Here is a 21542-nt window from a genome sequence, read left to right as displayed (position 1 = left end):
CTTTAAGTGTGTCCCCCCCCCTGCCAGCACTTGTTTGCCATGCCACCTTCACATCACTTTGCCTTCTGGACTGACAACCAGCAGACATGAGAGGAGGGCTAACAGTGCCTCTCAGGAAGGGGATATGACACTGGAGGCTCATATCACTGCCTCATGTGCTTTAACAACTGTTACTGTATTTAAGAACAAAAGCGGGGAAATGAAAACCAGAACTGCTCGAGGGCAATATACGGCTTGTCTCTCTTAAGCCAATATTAAAGTACCAGAAATCTGAATTTCCCACTGTGTTTTACAAGCTGACAACACATGAATAGAACAATGGTGGGTGCATGTTTTAATAATTCAGCCAAGCCTTTCTTAATGCAAGGTGTCGGCTATAGGCAACAAAAAGGGAGGGAAATGACACAGAAACTGTTTATAGCACTGTTCAGATTTCTTCAGCAGGATATGACTTTAGAGAAGTTCATAATCACGTCAGCATGTCAGTTTGGTTAGCCCCAGCATTCTGAGAAATAGGATCCTACATAGAAAAATAAATCACTTAAATGAATACAAGCAACAAAAGAAAACATGTTGTTACCCAAGTATTTCTTTATTGTTGTCTTGAGCTGGAATGGACAGATAATATACCACGGCATTTCACAAGAGCAGGAAATTGAGCTGCTGTGGTTGTACTGTAAGAGGAAATGAGACTTGCCTCGTTAGCCTTCAAGCGTTAGCTTTAAAGAGGTGAGAAAATGCATTCTGAAATGCAGTTGGATAATTTTCTCTTACGGGATTTAAATAAGTGCAAATTCATAAAGTCAGCAGGTCCAAGTGGTAAATGTTCAATATTGCACTGCCTCAAGCTGCAAGTGAACTGTGGCTGACCTCTCTCGCAACTTGTCTGCACACAAAAACAGGGAGAAGACCAGGATAAACCTTTGATCCTCATTTGCTAAGTGCCATGAGCATTCCCTCTGCCTGCCCCACTCCCCCTACCACAGAAGAATTTGCAAACATGCAGCTGTCCTGGTTTAGTTCAGGAAAACATTTCAAGGTTGGGTCTTCCATCATTTGTCTAGTATGTGGTCATAATGCTACTCTGTGAAATGTGCTCGACTACTATGCACACAAGTAATCCAAACAGCTGATTTTGACCTACAAAGCTTTAAACGGCTCAGGACCTCAAAGTTCATATGGACCTATGAAGACCATGAGAACACCCTTTGAGGTCCTTCTTTGTGTCCCTCTCCACAAGAGCTCTGGAGGGTGACAACATGAGAATGGGCCTTTTCTGCAGTGACTCCCCGTTTGTGGAATGCTCTCTCCAGGGAGGTTAGGCTGGTACCTTCATTATGCACCGTTAGGTGCCAGGCGAAAACATTTCTCTTCAACCAGACCTTTGGCTGATTAACATCCTATTCACTTTTAAATATATTTGTGGGAGTGGATAGGGGGGGTTATTGGGGGTTTTTGTTGCTGCTCTTGTTTTTATCATGTATTTTGTGTTTTTATCTTGTATTTTTATGTTGTGAACAGCCCTGAGGTCTACAGATGAAGGGTGGTATGCAAATTTAATAAACAAATAAATAGGCATTCTCAATGGCTACCCTAGAACTATGGAACCCCCTTCCACTAAACACTAGCATAGATAAATGCCAGAAACCTCTATCACAAAAGTGCTGTAGAATTTGATCTGGCTGCCCTAAACAGTCAAGAGCCAATTGTGTTTTAGGGTGATTTTGAAAAATCTGGTTTTTACATAGGCTGAGATCTAGAGATAGATAAGTATCTGCTCCACACGTGCTTCCTCCTGAACACATGTTGGTACTTTATATGCCAGCAGTAGTATCAGCGGGGTATTTTAATTGTAGGTTTTATTATATTTATTAAAAGGTAAAGGTACCCCTGACCGTTAGGTCCAGTCGCGGACGACTGTGGGGTTGCGCGCTCATCTCGCTCTATAGGTCGAGGGAGCCAGCATTTGTCCGCAGACAGCTTCCAGGTCATGTGGCCAACATGACTAAGCCGCTTCTGGCGAACCAGAGCAGCACACGGAAACACCGTTTACCTTCCTGCCAGAGCAGTTTCTATTTATCTACTTGGACTTGCACGTGCTTTTGAACTGCTAGGTAGGCAGGAGCTGGGACCGAACAATGGGAGCTCACCCCGTCGCGGGGATTCGAACTGCCGACCTTCTGATCGGCAAGCCCAACAGGCTCAGTGGTTTAGACCACAGCGCCACCCGCGTCCCATTTTATATTTATTATGTAAAACAAATACACTAAATCTAATTCATTCCAAGTACCGCTTGGCACCATGAGGGCAAAGGAACAGTCTAACTAACCGTTAGTTAGGATAGCTAAATAAATCTTCCTTGTCTAGAGGCAGTATTCCAGATGCTGGGGGCAAACAAGAGGTTGTCTTAATGTCCTGCTTATTATCATCCTGGAGACATCCAGGCCTCATTTTCAGTAAGCATCTTGACAACATGACTTTCTAGATCTGAACATGCCCCAGATTTTAGCCATTATAGAACATGGTTTTGCAAGCTTTTTTTTTTTAATGAACCCTTAGTATGTGGATGCGGGTCTAAAGTAAAGTTCATAAAACTACATTTAAATGCACATTTGTTACAGAAACAAGCTGAACTAATGAGGTAATTTGTTAGCAGTCAAGTGGCATGCAAACAGACACAGGAACCAGTGTCCCAATGTAAAAGAGAGAAGAGAGTGGTTTTAACAAGAAAAAAGGCTGCATTAGAAGCAGCACCAGATTACTCAGATAAGACTGAAGTCTATTGTGTAGTTTCTCTTTTTTTTCAGGCCATGACATGAGTAATGTAGGTATTCACAGAGCCGGCATACAATTGCTCTTATTAATAGGACAGATACTACATTAATACAGGATTTCCCATGCCTCATAACCTCTTCCTGAATTGTAAAGGAAGCACAACACACTCATACAGGATACCTACAATATTTGAAAAATCCCATCAAATATTGAAATGTGTTCCCATTCGGCTGGTCCAATGTTCTTGGCATGAACAGAAATCCTCAATGCTGCCTTGTGCTGTTTCATTTACATGTTTTAAATGCATTTGCAAACTTCTTGCACGTGAAACTAAAGAACGGGCAGCCTGCCAGCATGCCACCATTCAGCTAGGCTGTTTTCACTTGGAAATGATGTGATGTGGCTGCAAGCAAGAAAAAGCTCATCTATTTTGTCCAACCCTACACAAAATGTTTGCGTTCCCTTGCTCTATAGTTCTCCTTCCTGAGTGGCCGATAAGAAGTCATTAGCTATGCTATAGCTAGTTCTCACCAGCGCAGCATTCTGACCCTTACTGAGCTGTGCATTCAGGCAAGCAAAAAACCCTAAAGAAAAACAAAGAGTTCTGTTCCCATCCATCTATAGAGGGAATCTCACAGACATTCCATTATGCACTTCCCACTGACCTTCGTCATCCAGAAAAGTTTGATTTGGAGGGGGAAGGGGAAGGCGCAGAGAAGAGACACGGCCATTGTATTTCTGAGCCTTTTGTCAAGTTTTCTAGCCTACTGCTGGGCACAACTTTAATGCTCATATGTTATTTAGCTTCTCCTCCACCACCCGTAACACAATTAAGCTTTGTTCTGACCAAGAATGTAATTTATTCTGATTAATATATGGATGCTGATTAAATGACCAAACATAAGGGGGGAATCAGGCATTCATTTTAATTAAGCCTATAAATAGTAACAACAGACATAGGAGTTCTGAGACTCAACTTGCAGGACACTTCTAAGCAATTATTTAGAATTAAGTCCCATTAAGTCCCGTACTTCCTTGTAAGCAGGGCTCAGGGTTGCAGACGTAGACCGAGGTCCTGACAAAATCTATGAGTAATCTTGCTGAACTCTGACCTAAAGTCCAAAGCTGGCAAATAACAGGACTGTGTCCCTTCAGATCCAGATACGGTGCTTTCAAACAGATTGTAAGTCTTGTTCTTGTTGAGCCAAACCACAGACAAAATGTACTCATAGTCAACACAGATTCTGTTCTTTTTTTAGAAAAGTGTTGATCTCCTGCAGGCTCTCAATCCATCTGTATTCAAAAGAAGGGTTTTAAAGTTAGTTTTTGCAGTCAGTCAAGATTGTTGCTGTTTTTGTAACCAAAAACTATTCCAAGCAGCAGAAGTGTTGTTGTAGTGTTTTTTTCGGGGGGGGGGGGAGATTATCCAATAATAAATTAAACAGAACTACAAGTTTTCAAAACTTAAAAAAAAAATTGTTAAGTTCCCCAAAATGTTTAGTCAACACTGTTTGAGGTGGGATCCAAAAAGTAGCCCATAGTTTTCTTGCTGTTAGTGCATATAAAACAACTCTATAGATAACATAATATTTCACATTAGCCAGCAACCGTCCAATTTTCAAGTAATCTGATTTACCTTCTAGAAAACTCTGAAATGATTATTATCTATCAAATTTATTAGTTGTTTTTCATTACAAAATCTCAATGCATTTACAACAAAAAATTAATAACATACATTAAAGTCAGCATAAACTACAATACAATAAAATTTAAAACTGATTCATATTTTTGAAAAAAAAGCACTAAAACATGACACCCACTGACAAAAGCCAGACATAATTAAAAACCAAAGGCCTGATGGAAAAGTATTGTTTTTGCCTACCACCTAAAGATAAGTAATGTGACTGCCTGGAGAGAGTATACCATAAGTGGGGAGCCATTGCTGAGAAGTATTTTTCTCATGTCTGCACTCTCCGCATCTCCCTTGGAGGGAACACATGGCAGAAGGGCTTCAAATGAATGTGCCAAGTGAGAAGTAATGGAGCTATTTTATTAGTTTTTCTTCCTCCGGCAAAGAGGGAACAGGAACCATAGCTATAGAGGGGTGCAAGCCAATACATTACTTTCAGAAATGTATTTACTGTTTTATTCCAAACATGGATTTCAAAGCATGATTTTCTGCCACTCAGCTATGCACCCAAGCAGAGTTTGCAAACTGGTGCTTTAGAGATAAACCCCCATATTGATTTATATTTTACAAAGTTCTAAGCCTTTGAAAACATTTAATTGCTGTAGTTAAATATTATGCACATCACCATACCTTTGGAATGGTCAGGAGAGATAACACAAGTAATAAAAACAGCTAATAGTTTTAAAATTGCATCACTCAAGTGTTCTATTTGAGTAAATTATGTATTTGGAGCCAGAAGAATTTAAAAAACAAACTTAACAACTAATCCAGTTTTACTTTTAGGGCTATTCTTATTTTTCTCATGGGAACCATGGAATAGTTAGTGCACCTTACCTGTTCATTGAGAAGCCACAGACAATTCTATTTTATTGCTTTTTCTTCTTGTACTTTTGCTGTTTTGTCACTATCTGCATCACCCTTAAAAAGACATCACAGACTGAAGTTTTAATAATTTTTTATCAAAACAATTTGCCTCCACAAAATAAAGTATTTGATTATAAGATTCCATACACTTTGGGCATATACCATCTCTAGAGGATGATCTAATGTTAGTTTCTCCTCAGTATGTATTTTGGGGTCCTTTACTGAAACAAATAGATTGAAGGCCATCATCACTAACAAATCCATGGATTTCTAGGGGCCTACAGCGAGTCAGATACCATCAACCGAAATTAACATGTTGAAGTAGTTTAACCAAAAGGAACAAGAGAGGAATGAGGTTAGGAAAGGATATGATGCAATTAACAGCAGAAGGATACAAGAACTTGAAAAATGTCACTGACATCTCTGAAAGGTAACTACAATTTTGACTGATGGAATGTAGAGGATTGTAGCCTATTTCTGCAACAAACTACTGCATAAACACGCAAACCTGAAGAATGAGCAGCATACTATGTAAAAGATTCAAATGGCATATTACATGGCATCTCCCATTAAACATAATTTAAGAGCAGCTGTAGCATGCTGCTTGAATCCCAAACCTATAAGAGCATGGCATTTCTAGTAGTGTGCTGCATTTCCTAATTATGAGTACATGAAAGTAGGAACAACCAGTGTTAGAAACTGAGATTTGAAAGCAAGGAGCTAAATGGCACTTTAAACCTAGGCTTTGGGCGCAACAATGGAATATCTAGGCACACTTTTTTATAACAAGAATACAAAGCTGAAAATGAATGAACTGCAGCTAAAATCTTATGTTCATTTTTCACATGGTCTAGTCTTCATCTGAAGGCTGCAAAAAACAAAGCCATGCTTCCCCAGCCCACCCCCGGTAATATTCTTAAAAGGGTCTCTTCTCCAGTCTTCAGAGAGTAGCTGAAAGTGGGGAGGCAGAAAAAGGTCCTCCTTTCCTTCCACTCTGCAGTTTTAATCTGATATCTTAGGCACAGCAGTGCGCCCAGAGCTCAGAAACTGCTTGGGCTAATGAAAATCCCTTTCGCAAAACACGCCTGGAACAATGGGAGTTTCGAACTCTGGGAACAACAGCATGGTACTTGAAACTATGGGACTAATTTGACTTATCCCTGCACAGCTCTGGTTCTCTAAAAGCATAAGGAGAATAGCACAGAAACAAAGAACACAGCAATTCAAACAAAACAGCCAAGAACAGAGATACACCTACAGCACAACAAACTCTCAAATGTCATACCTTGTCACTGGCTTTTGCAGATTTTTTCTTTTTGGGAGGCTCTTTCCAGAGAGATTCTATATTTATGTAGGCTTGGAGACTCCAGTCGTACAGCTGAGAACCAGTTACCTTTCAGAAATCAGAGATTTCATAACAACAGCCAAATTAACATCCACTTGAAACACTGTGTATTTTTATTTTTAGGTTTTTTTAAAAAGAACTTTACAAATATTTATGAAGAAGTGCTAGTTTAATTACTTTTATTGTATCTAGCCATAGGCCATTACAGCAAAATATTGACCCAGCCCAATAACGGCAGGGAAGATCAATTGCTATCCATGCAGTACAGGCCTAGAGCCCTCTGAACAAGGACAACATCATTTCTATGAACATAATCAAACTACTGTAGCAATGCAACAGCTATTCACAAGTACCAACATTTTAAAAAAGCTGTTCTTGCAAGAAAAATGTCAGTGCTAAAGATATTGGCAGATTAAGTTGGTTTATGGAAGGAAATTTCCCAGTCTCCTTCTCCCCCCGCCCCAACACAGTAGCACCCCCGACAAAGGAGGAGATTCAGGGGCCTTCTTGAGCAATGCAGTAAACTTCCCAAAATAACTAAAATTAGCTAATGAAAGAAAACGCTCCTGTACCCTGCTCCTCACAGCAACCCCACCCCACACTGCCAAGGCAGTCTTTTTAGAGGTTTCTAAGGGATGTGGTGGTACATGTGGTGGCAAACTTTACATTTATGAAGTTCCTTTATTCAATTTATTTAACTGGATCAAATCCAGTAAAAAGGTAAAGGACCCCCGGACAGTTAAGTCCAGTCAAAGGCGACTATGGGATGTGGCGCTCATCTCGCTTCAGGCTGAGGGAGCCGGTGTTTGTCCACATACAGCTTTCTGGGTCATGTGGCCAGCAGGACTAAACCGCTTCTGGCACAATGGAACACCATGACGGAAACCACACAAGCTGTATAAGAAAGCCAGCCTTACAAAATGCAGAGATTGTCTAGAAAAATACTTAAAGAAGCATATGATAACTACTAGTTATCCTTAAAGAAAGGTCAAAGATAAATCTAGAAAACATCTGCTCAAAACTTCAGCTGCAAAAAATGATATGCAAGAACCCTGATTAATCATTAACTTAAGGCTAAGCCACCAGCTTGTAAACAAACTGTGCTGTGCTCCATCTGTACTCCATGTCTTTGTACTTCAAAGCATATTACTTTCAGTACTCATTCCATATAGCATTGTTGTACGCTTCAAACACATTAAATGTGGGACTTAATTGTTTCAAATACACTTGAGAGGGATGGGTTTACACCAGTGCTTTCTCCCCCCCAGGGAGTACTCAAGGTTACATAGTACCGGCACATCTTTTGTCGTTGTTGTTAAAAAGTGTGACACAGTGACAACTTCATGGAAAAAAGCACTGCTTTACACAGTTAGAGAGGGCCTCAAAAACAGCTGCTTCTTCAGCTTTATGATAAGGAGGATAACCTCACCATTTTCAGTGGATGAGAGTGAATTATTTCACATGAACAAGCAACCACAAGGATTCACTCAACCAAGAGACAATTTTAAGAAAAATACATACAGTGGTGCCTCGCAAGACGAAATTAATTCGTTCTGCAAGTTTTTTCGCCTTGCGATTTTTTTCGTCTTGCGAAGCACGGTTTCCCAAAGTCTTCAAAATCACCAAAGTCTTCAAAAACCTCAAAAAAGGCTACCACACCGCGTGCTATGAGTTGCTCCTCGAAGTCACCCTGGGTATTAACGGTTTTAAGAAAAAGGAAACAAACTTGCAAGACGTTTTCGTTTTTTTCGTTTTTCGTCTTGCGAAGCAAGCCCATAGGGAAATTCGTCTTGCGAAGCAACTCAAAAAACGAAAAACTCTTTCGTCTTGCAAGTTTTTCGTCTTCCGAGGCATTCGTCTTGCGAGGTACCACTGTACCTAGGACTATTCTACGAATTCTAAGGCAATCCTGAGGGGAATACAAGTGTGGAAACAAGACTTTTGATCACTGATCATTCATACAGCAACACTGCAAAACCTTAAAACCTGCCTAGCTGACACAAAGACACCAAAAGAAGTAGACTACCCTATGTTGTGTCATTCTGGCATTTTAGATTGCATGTATTAGTAGCGCCAGCTTTTCTGAGAAATAAGTTGTGCTTGCCTTTAAAACAAAGTACAGTGGTACCTCGGTTTACAAACTTAATCTGTTCTGGAAGTCCATTCCTAAACCAAAACCATTCTTAAACCGAGGCGCGCTTTCCCTAATGAGGCCTCCCAATGCCAGTGCCCTTCCACCATTCAGCTTCCATTCTTAGACCGAGGTAAAGTTCTCAAACTGGGACACTATTTCCGGTTTTGTGGAGTTTGTAAACCGAATCGTTCTTAAACCGAACTGTTCTTAAACCGAGGTACCACTGTACATACAACAGCAGATGAGCATTTGCTATTTGCAAGCCATATTTACAGCTATACAAATAGGAACTGTGTGATTTCCCACAGTACTAACCTTGGCAAGGGTAATGGCTTGCTGCGGGTAGTAGAGAGCGGCACCAATCCCCATGAAGCTTGCTGGATACACCAACCTCTTTATTTTGGAACCTGCGCCAAAGAATATACATTACTTTTCACGATGTCTGTATCCAACAAATGATGTGCTGAACAAGGTGATCCACACATTATAACACGTTTTTTTCAGCCAGCCTAAGCTATCCAGATGGCACAATATTTTGTTATAGGTACCTGTGCTTTTGACAGAAAGTAGATCTGGAGGAGAGTGTTTAAGCAATGGGATCTGATTAGACATAATAGTTTAGTGGGATAGAATTTGTGTAGTGGGTTAGAATTTGAAGATCAGAATTGCAAAGAACATAGATATTCTGATGACTAAAGAACTCAAGCCTGGCTTCTGAGCCTTTAGCAGATCCTGCCCACATAATTCCAAATTCTTCTCTACAATTATGAGGATTCAACACATTAAAAAGATACAGTTAAATCTCCATTGCACATCAATATTTATGTCAGTGAAAGAGAAAATTATCACATAGAATTTGAAGAGGGGAATTGCAAACTATCACATACCTCTAGCCAGAAACAAGCCAACAATACCAGCAAAACCTATGACACCAAGCCTTGGATAAAATCCTGGAGGTGGGGTTTTGAGAAGTTCATATCCTTCTAAAATAAAAATCAGACCGCAGCATATTACACGCCATGTAGTATGTATATATTTTCATAATTTCAATTAAATTTAAAAGTATTATTTGCACATATTTCCAACTACAAATAATTGGTTACAACTACAAGCAACTTTTAATATCCACTTATAACCCACTTTTCCTCCAAGGAGCTCAGGACAGCATACATAACTTCCCCACATTTTATTCTCAAAACAATTCTATGAGGTGGGTTAGGATGAGAGGCAATGTGGGGATTTGAACCTGGCTCTACCCAGCTTTTTAGTACCTGTTGCACACCTTATCAAGCCAGATTTTATTTTGCAAAATGAATCTGAAGGTCCTGTGTATATAATCATATACACTGTTATACTTACTAAAAAAAAATTAATGTACTCAGTTCTAATTTGTATGACTAAGGGATGGGTGAATTTTTGGAAATGTGGCTGTGCAAGGTTGCCAAAGTCAGGGAAAACAAGATCCAGTTGCACACAGCTAAAAACAGGACTTTGTTTTAAGAATAACATCAGATTAAAGAAAAACAACATTCCTTGGGGGATGAAACTGCATGTTCCAGAACAGCAGTGCCAATTTGCCTAGACCCTAAAGGCACTATGATAAGGACAGAGATTATGGCCTTTGAGTCATGTAGTCAGAAAAGACCTTGAAACCCTGAAACCTAGAAGCATTCAGATGGGGATCTGAAAGATGCTGCAAGAATCTTGCAAGCTCAAAAGAACATTCCAAATTGATGTTGCAATCCAAAGAATATCTGCAATCAAGACTATGTCACATAACCAAAAGATTGAGCTAAGAGTATAAGAATTAAAAGAAAAGTTATAAGAGTAGCCATTTGCCCAAAAGATCTCTGCGGAAGCCCAGTGAGCACTATGGAGCTTCCACCTTGTCCTCTTTGTGCTACTAGAATGGACATCTATTTAGGCAAAGAAACAATCTCTGGTAACCATTCTTGCAGAGCAAATGTAAATGTGCTGTTTTATTGAGAGCTCTTGAGTAAATGAAATTCATACTTTCAAAAATTGGAACCAATGTCTTAGTCTCTATGCACTTCATTGGAAGTTCTTAAGCAGAGGACGGATGGCCAATTGTCAGGGATGCTTTAGATGAGATTCCTGCATTGCAGGGGGTTGGACAAGATGACCTCAGGGTTCCTTCCAATTCTACAATGCTATGATTCAGGAATGTACAATTATTTACCATTTACCATTTTCTGACCCTATCTGGTATCAAACAGGGTATTGCTGTATTGCTACAGCAGTAAGGGACGATTCCTCAAGGTGTAGCTTATCAGATTCCTTTATGTGCAGTTTTCTCCAGCATGAACCCTTTAAAAATACATTTGCAATAAGCATTCTGTTCTGTTGTACAAAGCACAGGACTGCTTTTCTATCATCCATGGTTAGTTAGCTGCAGCCCTGGGATTGACAAGCATTTATGAACTAAGCCCAAGAACAGTGGGCCAGAGTAATTTGGGGAGGGTAAAGGGAACTGGTAGTCTGAAGTTAGATCAAGGTACAGTATTAAGCGATAAATATTCTCTCTTCCATTTCTCTACATTTTTAAAAAGCAAAAGTAATCTAAATGAAGAGTTTTTGAGAACTTGCTACAATTTTGGCTGATCCTAAGGAACGTACTGCCCAACAGTGGATTTCATCATTCTTTCTGTTTTTTAAATCATTTAAACAGTTTGAGAGAGAAAGAATAGGATTCTTTTAGCTTAAGGGTTTTTATTTTTTAATGACATACATGGACAGGTAGTATATGACTATACTGTTTCCAGTAGGTGCAAATGACACAGAGTGGGGGAGCTAGCAAGAAAATGGCATGGAGGGAAGGGTTAGAAACCATAGTTCCCATTGTCCCACAGTTCCTTTTTGTAAAAAGATCATTACAGACAACTCCATGTTAATGTCTAATTTGATCCTCAGTAATGTTATCTAAATAAATATCCTTTTGTTTTGTATAACCTATTCACTATTAGCTTATGGTTCAAAGTCCAAAGTGCATTATGCCCCTGAAGAGATGCATTTTGAGATCTTTTGTTTTGCACTTTCACTGAATTCTTTCTTGTTTGACCATTATTTGAAACAGAATAAGGAAGACCTTTGTTTCGTTTCTAATAGGTCTCTTATCTTCTTATAACCACATTGTTCCGAGCCTAATACGCTCCAATAAAACCAAATACATTGCAGCAAATAAATATGCAGCAATTAACTGGTGCCTCGCCTCACTGTACAGCCAAGATGGAGAAATACAATGCACATCTAGAAAGTCATGACAATAAAGAACAGAAACATATCCTTGTTTAAACTGGAAATGCTGAAAAGACCGGGGTTCCTTTACAGAGAGAAAGAGAACCCAAGGCTGCATATCTTCTAATGCTTCAGTATAGGTATAGGAGCATCAAAACCTATTATTTCAACATAGCCTTAACACAGAATTCAGGTATCTTGTTGCCCCGTAATGCTTCCCATCTCCCAGCCTTTCCTTGTAGCAAATCAGACCCATCATTGCCATAATGTTCTTGGAGAGGAGGGAATTAAGACCTGCAGTGACAAACTACAGTAAGCTGAGAAAAGTACATTCCTGCATAACTTAGGCAAAGATTTGAAAGTTGTAGTAAAAATGGTGTTAATTATAATCAGCATACTGACAACAAAACAACCACTGTAATGGGCTCAGTATGACTAGGCCCCCACAGGATCTCATTATGGGTAACCTTTGGTGTGATGTGCCTATAATAAATGAGACCTTTAAGAGGGCAGAAATAAGCAGCTTACATGGCTAGTTTCCCCTTGAGCAGAATAGCTGCTTTAGCAACGTTCAATACAGCTGCAATCATACAGATTATGTAAAACTGTTTTTATAATCTTGCTACTACTTAACCACATCTGATTTAGTTGTAGGAACTATCAATGGATCTTACCTCTGCCATATTCAGCTGCTTTTTCTACTTTGGGCATGGCTTTGTCAGAAAAACCCTAGAGATGGGAACAACAGTGATAATTGCTACTGTTTTTCATCAAAGAAGATAATGAAGCCGTTTGTAAGCACCTAGTGGCATTACAGGTATTCCAAAGCAATTTAAAATGGTTTCTATATAGATCATATCTCTATATACTGTATTATACTGTGTTGTAGGCTAGCCAGTAACACCAGGCTTGCTATAGAATGTCTACCACACACAGGAAGGAATGTAAGCTAGTGATTCCTCACTTCTAGGTGTCTCTAAATGGTCCTGTCATTTGTACAGGCACACTCTAATCCAACCACTTTATTTCAAGAAGGCAATCATGGCAACCTAGAGCCTTCTTGAGTCTGCATGTGTGTGATTTGGGTCGGGGAGCAGACAAATGCACTAGCTCAAGCCCCTTCCTCTATTTCTGTAACCTTACAACTCATGTCTCACTCTACTCATCAGACTGACCTAATGAGGAGGGGGGGAGAGGAGCTCTCCATTCCCATATCTGAGGCAGCAATTCCTGAATCCTGACTGAGGTAGCTTCCCTCACTTCTCACTTTTTCTGATATGGAAGGCAAGAGGAGACTTTAGGAAGTCAAAATGCTCAAATGTCCTGGCTACTGCTTTCCGACTTCTTAGCCAGGGTGTGAACAAAGAAAGAGATCAAATCCTGCACAAGCACTACACAGTGCACCTCCCAGCCCATGGTCTAGGGGGACAAGGCTAGTCCCCTGAATGTTCCCCATGCACCTCCTTCCCAAAGCCTGGGAAGCTTCTGCCCAGCTTAGGGTGGGAGGTGTGATGCTCATGGGTCCAAGAGCCACCCCGGCTTTGAGAAGGAGGCAGGAGGGCTCCAGCATCCTATCAGAACCCTGGTGCCTCCTTCCGAAAGCCTGGGAAGCTTCTGCCCAGCTTAGGGAGGAAGGCACGATGTTCATGCATGCAACGTCAGGATGTCACAATGTCACACGCGTGATGTGCTGCCCCATCGCCCTTGCAAGCTGGTGCCTCTAGCTCCAGCTGTTCCCCTACGAAAATTTTCATAGAGAAATCCCAATGAAAATCCTTGTTATTATTTATTTTACATGGCTGTTTATTTGTATATATTTTAAAATTTTCTATATGGATGTTTTATGATGGCTTATACTTGTAATGCCTAATAAAGGTTTGATGAAAAAGAAAAATTTCACCACATGCCACTGTCCCAGTAATACTCACAACCAGGAAGCAACATGGAAGTGGTACCAAGAATGGTGCCACAGCTGTAAATGAAACCAGAACAACCTGAACCACAAGCAGGATATTACTGGAACATGGCACGTGTCGGCTTAGTTTTTAAAGGTAGGTTAAAAAAACAGGGCTGTGCACAGCCCCATCAGCCATGACCACAATCACCAGGTCCCAAATCAGGACACTCTATCCAGAACTACCTGCACCACCCTAGAACTGGCCCCAAAGTAGTTCAGGTGTAGGGCTTATGTTTATTTGGTTAAAAACAACAACACCAAAGCCTAATTAAACATACAGCCATGAGAGGCAGAGGAAGGAAGCAGAGAGCAGGGGTGTCAATTTGGTGGGGCACTGCTTTATAAGTGCCCCACAAAATCTGCTAGCAAAGGGGCACCCTGCAGGAGGAAAACTCTGGCAGTGGGCTCCATCCTTTTCCTTGGCTCAGGCCTTGACCAAATCCAGCGCACAACTCTATTTAAAAAATCTGCCAGCACCACCAAATTGCAGGTGGTCTTGGGGGGCCCTAAAACCAGAGGAGTGTATGGAAGCTTCAGTAACAAGACTGGGAGATTAAAATGTAAATGCACTGGCCATTAGCTTATCTGAACTACAACCTGTTTGTAGAATTCTTATACTTGCATCTCCACAATCTGAAATAATTAACTGTTAAAGCTTAGTCTCATTATGAATTTAAACTCTATAAAGTTCCTATTAACTGTACCCCTCAGCTTACAACCCAAAAACTCCATTAAGAGAACTTCCTTCAACAAAAAACAAATTGGGCATTTTCAAGCACATTCGTTACAGGTGCTAAGTAACGTGTTAACACTCAATTTGTGTCTGAAACCAAACAAAAACTAGGTCAGATAGCTTGTCAGGCAAATCTGTATTTAGAAAATGGTACAATTACTTCAAGACAGCATATCCTGGCAAAATGATGATATGGGGACGTCTGTATCAACAGTTAGTATGCAAGAGAACTGGTTCTACTCATGTGAAGTTCTGGAATGAGATCTTCATGCTAGTATGAATTCATCAGTTGCCAGGACTCTCAATGACATATTACATACTGCTATACCTGAAACCAGGCTGTGTATGGCTCCAAAGATTGCCGCACATAACAGATACCTTCCTCCAACTGTGTATGCCTATCTTCCACGTACTTTGATTTTGGTGATGGACTAGTATAGAGTGAAAGCTGTGAACAACAGAAAACACAAAGTTACTTGCTATTGTCAAATTATTCCACAATAATAAACATTAAGTAGTACTGCATTACTTCAGGACATCAATGTGTATGCAGAATAATTGCACCCCAGAAAGAGGAACCTTCTTAATGGCCACATTGAAACTGGGTGCTGGCTAACCGAAAACAATTGTTTACAAAGACAACAGACTCTTACCTCATCAACTTTCAGTAAGTTCTTTTTAGATGCATCATTCTCAGGAGCAGCGGCATAAACTTGTACAGAAAGGAAGCTTAAACTAGCAGGAACAGCCATCAATTGCTTTACCTAAACATGATGAAAACATTTATATTTTATGGGCTCAAGTGGAATTATATTGCACATCCCATATGCCTAATATACATGCAGGTAAAAAAGCCAGGGTGTTTATCAGAAGTGTGTAGTTAGAAAACCCTGTCTACTGTTACCAATCTACATTTTTGTCAGTATTTCTGTTTGCATTTCTTGAGGATAGCATGTCAATAACGTTTCTGTTTTCAGTTAAGCCTGAACTGGAGCACAGTGGAGGCAAATCAATATTTTCTGATAAGCTTCCATGGAAATCTAGCTTGAAAAGCTGTGCTTTCAATTCCTGACACCCAGCAGCCATCAGAAATGAAACTGTCCATCATTTCTGTAATTGTTTATTGTTATAAATAAATATTAATTACCAAAGAAGAGAACATACTAACCTTCAGAGGTTAGGGAAATTAGCTTCTTTGGAGATAATCTGTAAATACCAATACCAACATGTTTGCTCCAATAAATTTAGGAATGAGGCAAGATGAATAGAGCACACAAATTATATAAATGTCTGACGGCATAAGGACTACAAACAATTTGTATTGCTCTTCCAAGAATTTTAAGCCACCCATATTCAGAACAATGGTCAGGCATCACTTAAAGAGAAAGAAAAGCAGTGTGTGCAGATCCTTGTTTGTCTAGATCCTTGTATGTCTACCATAATAAATTGGGCGGCGGCAGGGGGGGAGAGAACACTTGGGAGACAGAGAAACTTTATGTGCACACTTGAGTTCCCACATGGCATTGCTGAATTTGAGTGAACACTGTAAATAGAAATCATACTATCAGTAACATGTTCTCTTAAAATAAACAGATGCCTAAAATAGAACAACACTTCAATCTTCATCAGGTTTTCTATGGTTGCCACCCAGTGCACTTTTATTTGGAATTAAGCACCACTGAAGTTGGGGAGGGGAATTTTTTCTGTAAACATGCATATGATTATAATGTAGAACACAAAGCTCTGCAAATGCTTAGTACTGAAAATGGCCCAGAAAGTTTAATTTATACTTTTAACTGTTAATTCATAGACAATCTAGAGTGCATAGTGTTTTATCACAAGGAAGGCATTTAATAGCCTCTATTTTACAACCATGTTCAAAACTACCATTGAATTATTTATTTTGTTCCACAAAATGTATTTACTTGATTGTACTGAAACCACAGTAGTTAAATTAGCAATGAAGATAGAATAACAAAGTCTTCAAATCCAAGAGTTAAGAGCATATGCATTTTTATTCCACAAATTAATTGGTTAGGAATATGAATTACATCAAATACAGTTAAGTGAAAAAACAGATCATGATTTTTTTTGACAATTACATTGTTAATTAACATACAAAACACCTTTCTATTTCACAAAGCTTGGTCCTATAGCTCCCCCTGCAGAAAGGCAGGATGTATAACCCTAGAAAACTAGCAACTACTGTACTGTATTTTCAAATACCTGAATATAAACTGAAACATTTAAGAAACATACAAATCAACAATCAATGCTCCTCTGATGAGGGATGAGTAGTTACTCCTATAACAGATCCGAAATAAGTTTCATTGTCCCTCTGTATCAGAAGCAAAACTTCACTCAGGTTTGTAGGCATTGTGAATTCTAATACAAATTACATGGCAGACCCTCTTCCTTTTTAAAAAAATAATAATAGTTCCGTATATTGTTTGCCCCTACAGTATCCCATGCAAAACAGCAAAAGCAAAGAGGCTTGTAGCACCTTAAAAACCAACGGATTTATTATGGCACAATAAAACACCTGTGCATTACAGTTCACTTCATGAGAGTTACTTACCGTATTTTTCGCCCTATAGGACGCACCTAGATTTGGGGGGGGGGAATTAAAGGGGGGAATTCCCCCCCCCCGGCGCGGGGCTGGGGCAGGGGAAGCCCGAGCTTCCCCTTCCGCCAGCCCCCAGAATGGGACCCAGAGCCATGCCGAAGCTGCGCGCAGCTTCGGCATCGCTCTGGGAGCTTGCGGGGCTGGGGGAGGGGGAAGCCCTCCGCCAGCTTCCAAACCAGGTCGGGGGACAGCGGGAAAGGCGCGCTGCGCCTCCCCGCTGTCCCCCGAGTTTGCGGGGCTGGCGACGGGGAGGAGCAGGCTTCTCCCCCCCCGCCAGCCTTCTAACCAAGTCGGGGGACAGCGGGAAAGGCGCGCTGCGCCTCCCCGCTGTCCCCCGAGTTTGCGGGGCTGGTGACGGGGAGGAGCAGGCTTCTCCCCCCCCGCCAGCCTTCTAACCAAGTCGGGGGACAGCGGGAAAGGCGCGCTGCGCCTCCCCGCTGTCCCCCGAGTTTGCGGGGCTGGCGATGGGGAGGAGCAGGCTTCTCCCCCCCCCCCGCCAGCCTTCTAACCAAGTCAGGGGACAGCAGGAAAGGCGCGCTGCGCCTCTCCCACTGTCCCCCGAGTTTGCGGGGCTGGCGACGGGGAGCAGCAGGCTTCTCCCCCCCGCCAGCCTTCTAACCAAGTCGGGGGACAGCGGGATGGCGGCGTTCCGCCTCCCCGCTGTCCCCTGAGCTTGTGGGGCTGGCGGTGGGGCTCTCCTGAAGCCTGGAGAGCGAGAGGGGTTGGTGCGCACCGACCCCTCTCGCTCTCCAGGCTTAAGCGAAAGCCTGCATTCACCCCATAGGACGCACACACATTTCCCCTTCATTTTTGGAGGGGAAAAAGTGCGTCCTATAGGGCTAAAAATACGGTAATCTATTCATATGTAAACATAGGCTCAGAAGTCCTACTGTATTCTATGGGGTTTACTCCACACGAAGTGGTGTTAGGACTGCAACCTCCATCTTTGAAGGTGATAAAGGATTCTCTGGTTGTGCTACGAACTAAGGCTGCATCCCTACAGCCACTTACTTATCTGAGAGCACGTCTCACAGAATTCAATGATATGTACCTCTGATTTGACGTGTGCAGGATTGCACTATAAACGGCCCCTCTACAACACAAGACTACAATCCTAAACTCGCTTGGGAGTAAGCGCCATCAAAATGCATACGATTTAGTTGTTTTAAAAAGCCTGTTAGGAACTCTGCTAAAAAATGAACACTGACAGGGGAACATCATCACTGGGGGTTTTTTTATCGCCATATGCATACAGTGGTACCTCGGGTTAAGTACTTAATTCGTTCTGGAGGTCCGTTCTTAACCTGAAACTGTTCTTAACCTGAAGCACCACTTTAGCTAATGGGGCCTCCTGCTGCCGCTGCGCCACTGGAGCCCGATTTCTGTTCTCATCCTGAAGCAAAGTTCTTAACGTGAAGCACTATTTCTGGGGTAGCGGAGTCTGCAACCTGAAGTGTCTGTAACCTGAAGCGTATGTAACCTGAGGTACCACTGTACATCTAATTGAGCCGTTAGCACAAGATCGCATTTAGATTATTTTCTAAATGGGAGGGAAGAGGTGATTTGCGCAAGGGCTAAAACACGAGTTGAACTCCGTATTGTATTGGCCCAACATCGAGAGGGCTCCCTACGTGTACGGGAGGAAGATTCGGAATTAGAAGAGCAGTTCTCTCTCCGGTCCAGCTCGCTCCCAACCCCGAACCCCCCCGCAGCGGAGCCCAAACGGCCACACAAAAGACAAAACTGAAGAGGTCGGGGCTGCTACCACCAGCACGCGCAAACCTCCGTCTACACCCCCTTTTTTAAAAAACCGCCGCGATTGACCGGCATGTTTCCATGGCAACCGCGCGGTAATACGCGCGCGGCGCCGACCGTAACAGCGCAAGGGCGCGCGCGCACACACAAACAGTTCGAAAGTGGCGCGCAGCGAAACAGAGCCGGGGCTGGGTGCGGAGGAAGAGAAAGAAAACTAACCACAGTGATATCGTTCAATTCCCTCCTCAAGAACTACCGGTGAAACTTTCTCACCTTGAACATGCCGAGGACAGCACCGCTGCTGGAGCGCGGCGCGACGGCAATGACGCACAAACCGCGCGCCGCGGACGGACGCCAGAGAGGCACCAGCGCGACACGAGGGAAGGGGGAGGAGGGACGTCGCGCGCGATTGGTGGGCGGTGCCCAACTTGGCTTCCGGTCGCGTTGCGCGTCCCTGTTGCTAGGCGACCGGCGAAAGGAGTTCGACTGCGGCGCCTGCGGGCTCTTGAGTCGAGGATGGCCACGATATGGAGCAGGAGCTCTCGCCTGGCAGGATCCAACAATGACAGCAGAATAAAGCGGAGGTAAGGGCGTCGGATAAGCTGGGAGCCTGGCTCTGGGCTGAATGTGGGCTGTGCTTTTCCAATTCTACCGTGAATTTGTTAAGGATAGAGCAGAAGGAGGTGGCCGTGCGGGTTTCGTGTGGGGGCTTTTACCATCCGCATGTGAGGCAGGCGCTCAGTAAATGTAGCTTTCCCCACGTGCTGAATTTCCGCCTCACCCAACTGTTAAGGAAACGAGAAAGAAAACGATTTACACACATGTAAAAGCCTCTCTGAAAATGCTTTTTTAAAAAATACATTGAGCTTTCCATAAGCCTCACCATTGCTATCTTGTGTCATGTTGTATATTGCACTTGAAACACGCTTAAAACGTTTTATTTGCAGCTGTATAGCTAGCTGGATCCCTAGTCTAAGCATACCACGGATTTAAGTCCCAAACGGTCGGCTTCTGACGTGTTTGCAGGGGGAACATAACGTAACACATTGAAAAGTTTGTGCAAGTTGGAAAAACCTAATCAGTCTTTAAGTACGAATATGGATCTGTGTGGACTCTGGCCCCCAAACAACAAGGGTTGAACAAATAGAACAGCTTGTTTTGTGAGCAGTTTTCTGACAAATATATGTTCTTTTATGGCTCACAAACATTGGCCTGGAGAGCACAGTTTAATTTATGTTGAAGGGTGCCACCTTTTTGATGGTCAGAAACCAGTACAGTGGTACCTCTGGTTACGTACTTAATTTGTTCCGGAGGTCTGTACTTAACCTGAAACTGTTCTTAACCCGAAGCACCACTTTAGCTAATGGGGCCTCCTGCTGCTGCTGCGCCGCTGCTGCTCGATTTCTGTTCTCATCCTGAAGCAAAGTTCTTAACCTGAGGTACTATTTCTGGGTTAGCGGAGTCTGTAACCCGAAGCGTATGTAACCCGAAGCGTATGTAACCCGAAGTACCACTGTATTAGAAACAGAGATGTGACAGCTAGGAGCTAAATGGCACCTTAAACCCAGGTTATGGGGGCAAAAACAGAATGTTTCGGCGTGCTTTTTTTATAACAAGAATACAAAACTGTAAATGAATGAATTGCAGCTAAATCATGTTCATTTTTCACTTGGTCTAGTCCTTCCCCTGCCCACCCCCCTAATATTTTTAAGAGGGTCTCTTCTCCATCCTTCAGAGAGTAGCTGGAAGTGGGGAGGCAGAAAAAGGTCTTCCTTTCCTTCCACTCTGCAGGTTCAACCTGAAATCTTAGGCGCAGTACTGCACCCAAAGCTCAAACTGCTTGCACTAATGAAATTCCCTCTTTCAAAATGCGTCTAGAACAATGGGAGTTTCAAACATTGTCAGAAACTTTGTGTCTGTAATAGCTGCAAAACAGAAAGCAACAGGGAAGCTCTTTCCAGCATGTGGGTGCAGGCTGAGGCAGAGCTTGTATGAGGCCTGGGGCGTAAAGGTTTTGTTAGGGTAAAGTTATAAACTCAAACAGCATAAGTTTGGCAGGCCCCTGGCGGACCTACCCTGGCTGTCATACTCTCTGAGGTCCAGGACAAGTGTACCCAGCTGTGCACTCTTCCTCCCTGTATGGGCCTGTGGGGATGTACCGTATTTTTCGCCCCATGGAACGCACTTTTTCCCCTCCAAAAATGAAGGGGAAACGTGTGTGCATCCTATGGGGCGAATGCAGGCTTTTGCTGAAGCCTGGAGAGCGAGAGGGGTCGGTGCGCACCGACCCTCTCGCTCTCCAGGCTTTGCACAGCTCTCCGCAAGGCGCGGGAGCCCGGCGCTGGGCTCCCGCGGCTTGCGGAGAGTTGCCTGTATGCCAAAGGCTGGGCGCGCTGAGCTCAGCGCGC

General features: G+C 42.4%; 2 protein-coding genes across 6 annotated transcripts in view; one reads left to right on the top strand and one right to left on the bottom strand.

Moving 5' to 3' along the window:
- Positions 1-571: 571 nt before the first annotated feature.
- Positions 572-19508, bottom strand: APOO (apolipoprotein O). 5 transcript variants are annotated; one of them, XM_081003665.1, is made up of 9 exons: positions 19408-19508; positions 15407-15517; positions 15082-15201; positions 12738-12792; positions 9696-9791; positions 9124-9215; positions 6615-6722; positions 5300-5383; positions 572-886 (listed from the first exon to the last, which is right to left on the bottom strand). In XM_081003665.1, exons 1-8 carry the CDS (start codon positions 19414-19416, stop codon positions 5327-5329), a joined length of 648 nt encoding a protein of 215 aa, XP_080859791.1. In that variant the 5' UTR covers positions 19417-19508; the 3' UTR covers positions 572-886; positions 5300-5326. The 5 variants fall into 5 exon arrangements, with proteins under 5 accessions (XP_080859791.1, XP_080859790.1, XP_080859792.1 ...); XM_081003664.1 differs by lacking the exon at positions 572-886 and adding an exon at positions 3683-4068; XM_081003666.1 differs by lacking the exon at positions 572-886 and adding an exon at positions 3683-4068 and having other exon boundaries at positions 19354-19454.
- LOC308476184 (uncharacterized protein CXorf58) overlaps positions 19415-21542 on the top strand; it is a gene marked incomplete at its 5' end in the record, with an annotated part of 15800 nt that continues 13672 nt past the window's right edge. The window contains 2 exon segments of the mRNA XM_081003663.1: positions 19415-19505; positions 19508-19718. Of these exon segments, the coding sequence (XP_080859789.1) occupies positions 19415-19505; positions 19508-19718 (302 nt within the window).

Source organism: Podarcis pityusensis, assembly GCF_964106645.2.
Source record: "Podarcis pityusensis genome assembly, chromosome: 4".
In the NCBI taxonomy this organism is placed as follows: domain Eukaryota; kingdom Metazoa; phylum Chordata; class Lepidosauria; order Squamata; family Lacertidae; genus Podarcis; species Podarcis pityusensis.
Note: the sequence above shows the minus strand (reverse complement) of the source record. Positions and strands in the feature narration are given on the sequence as shown.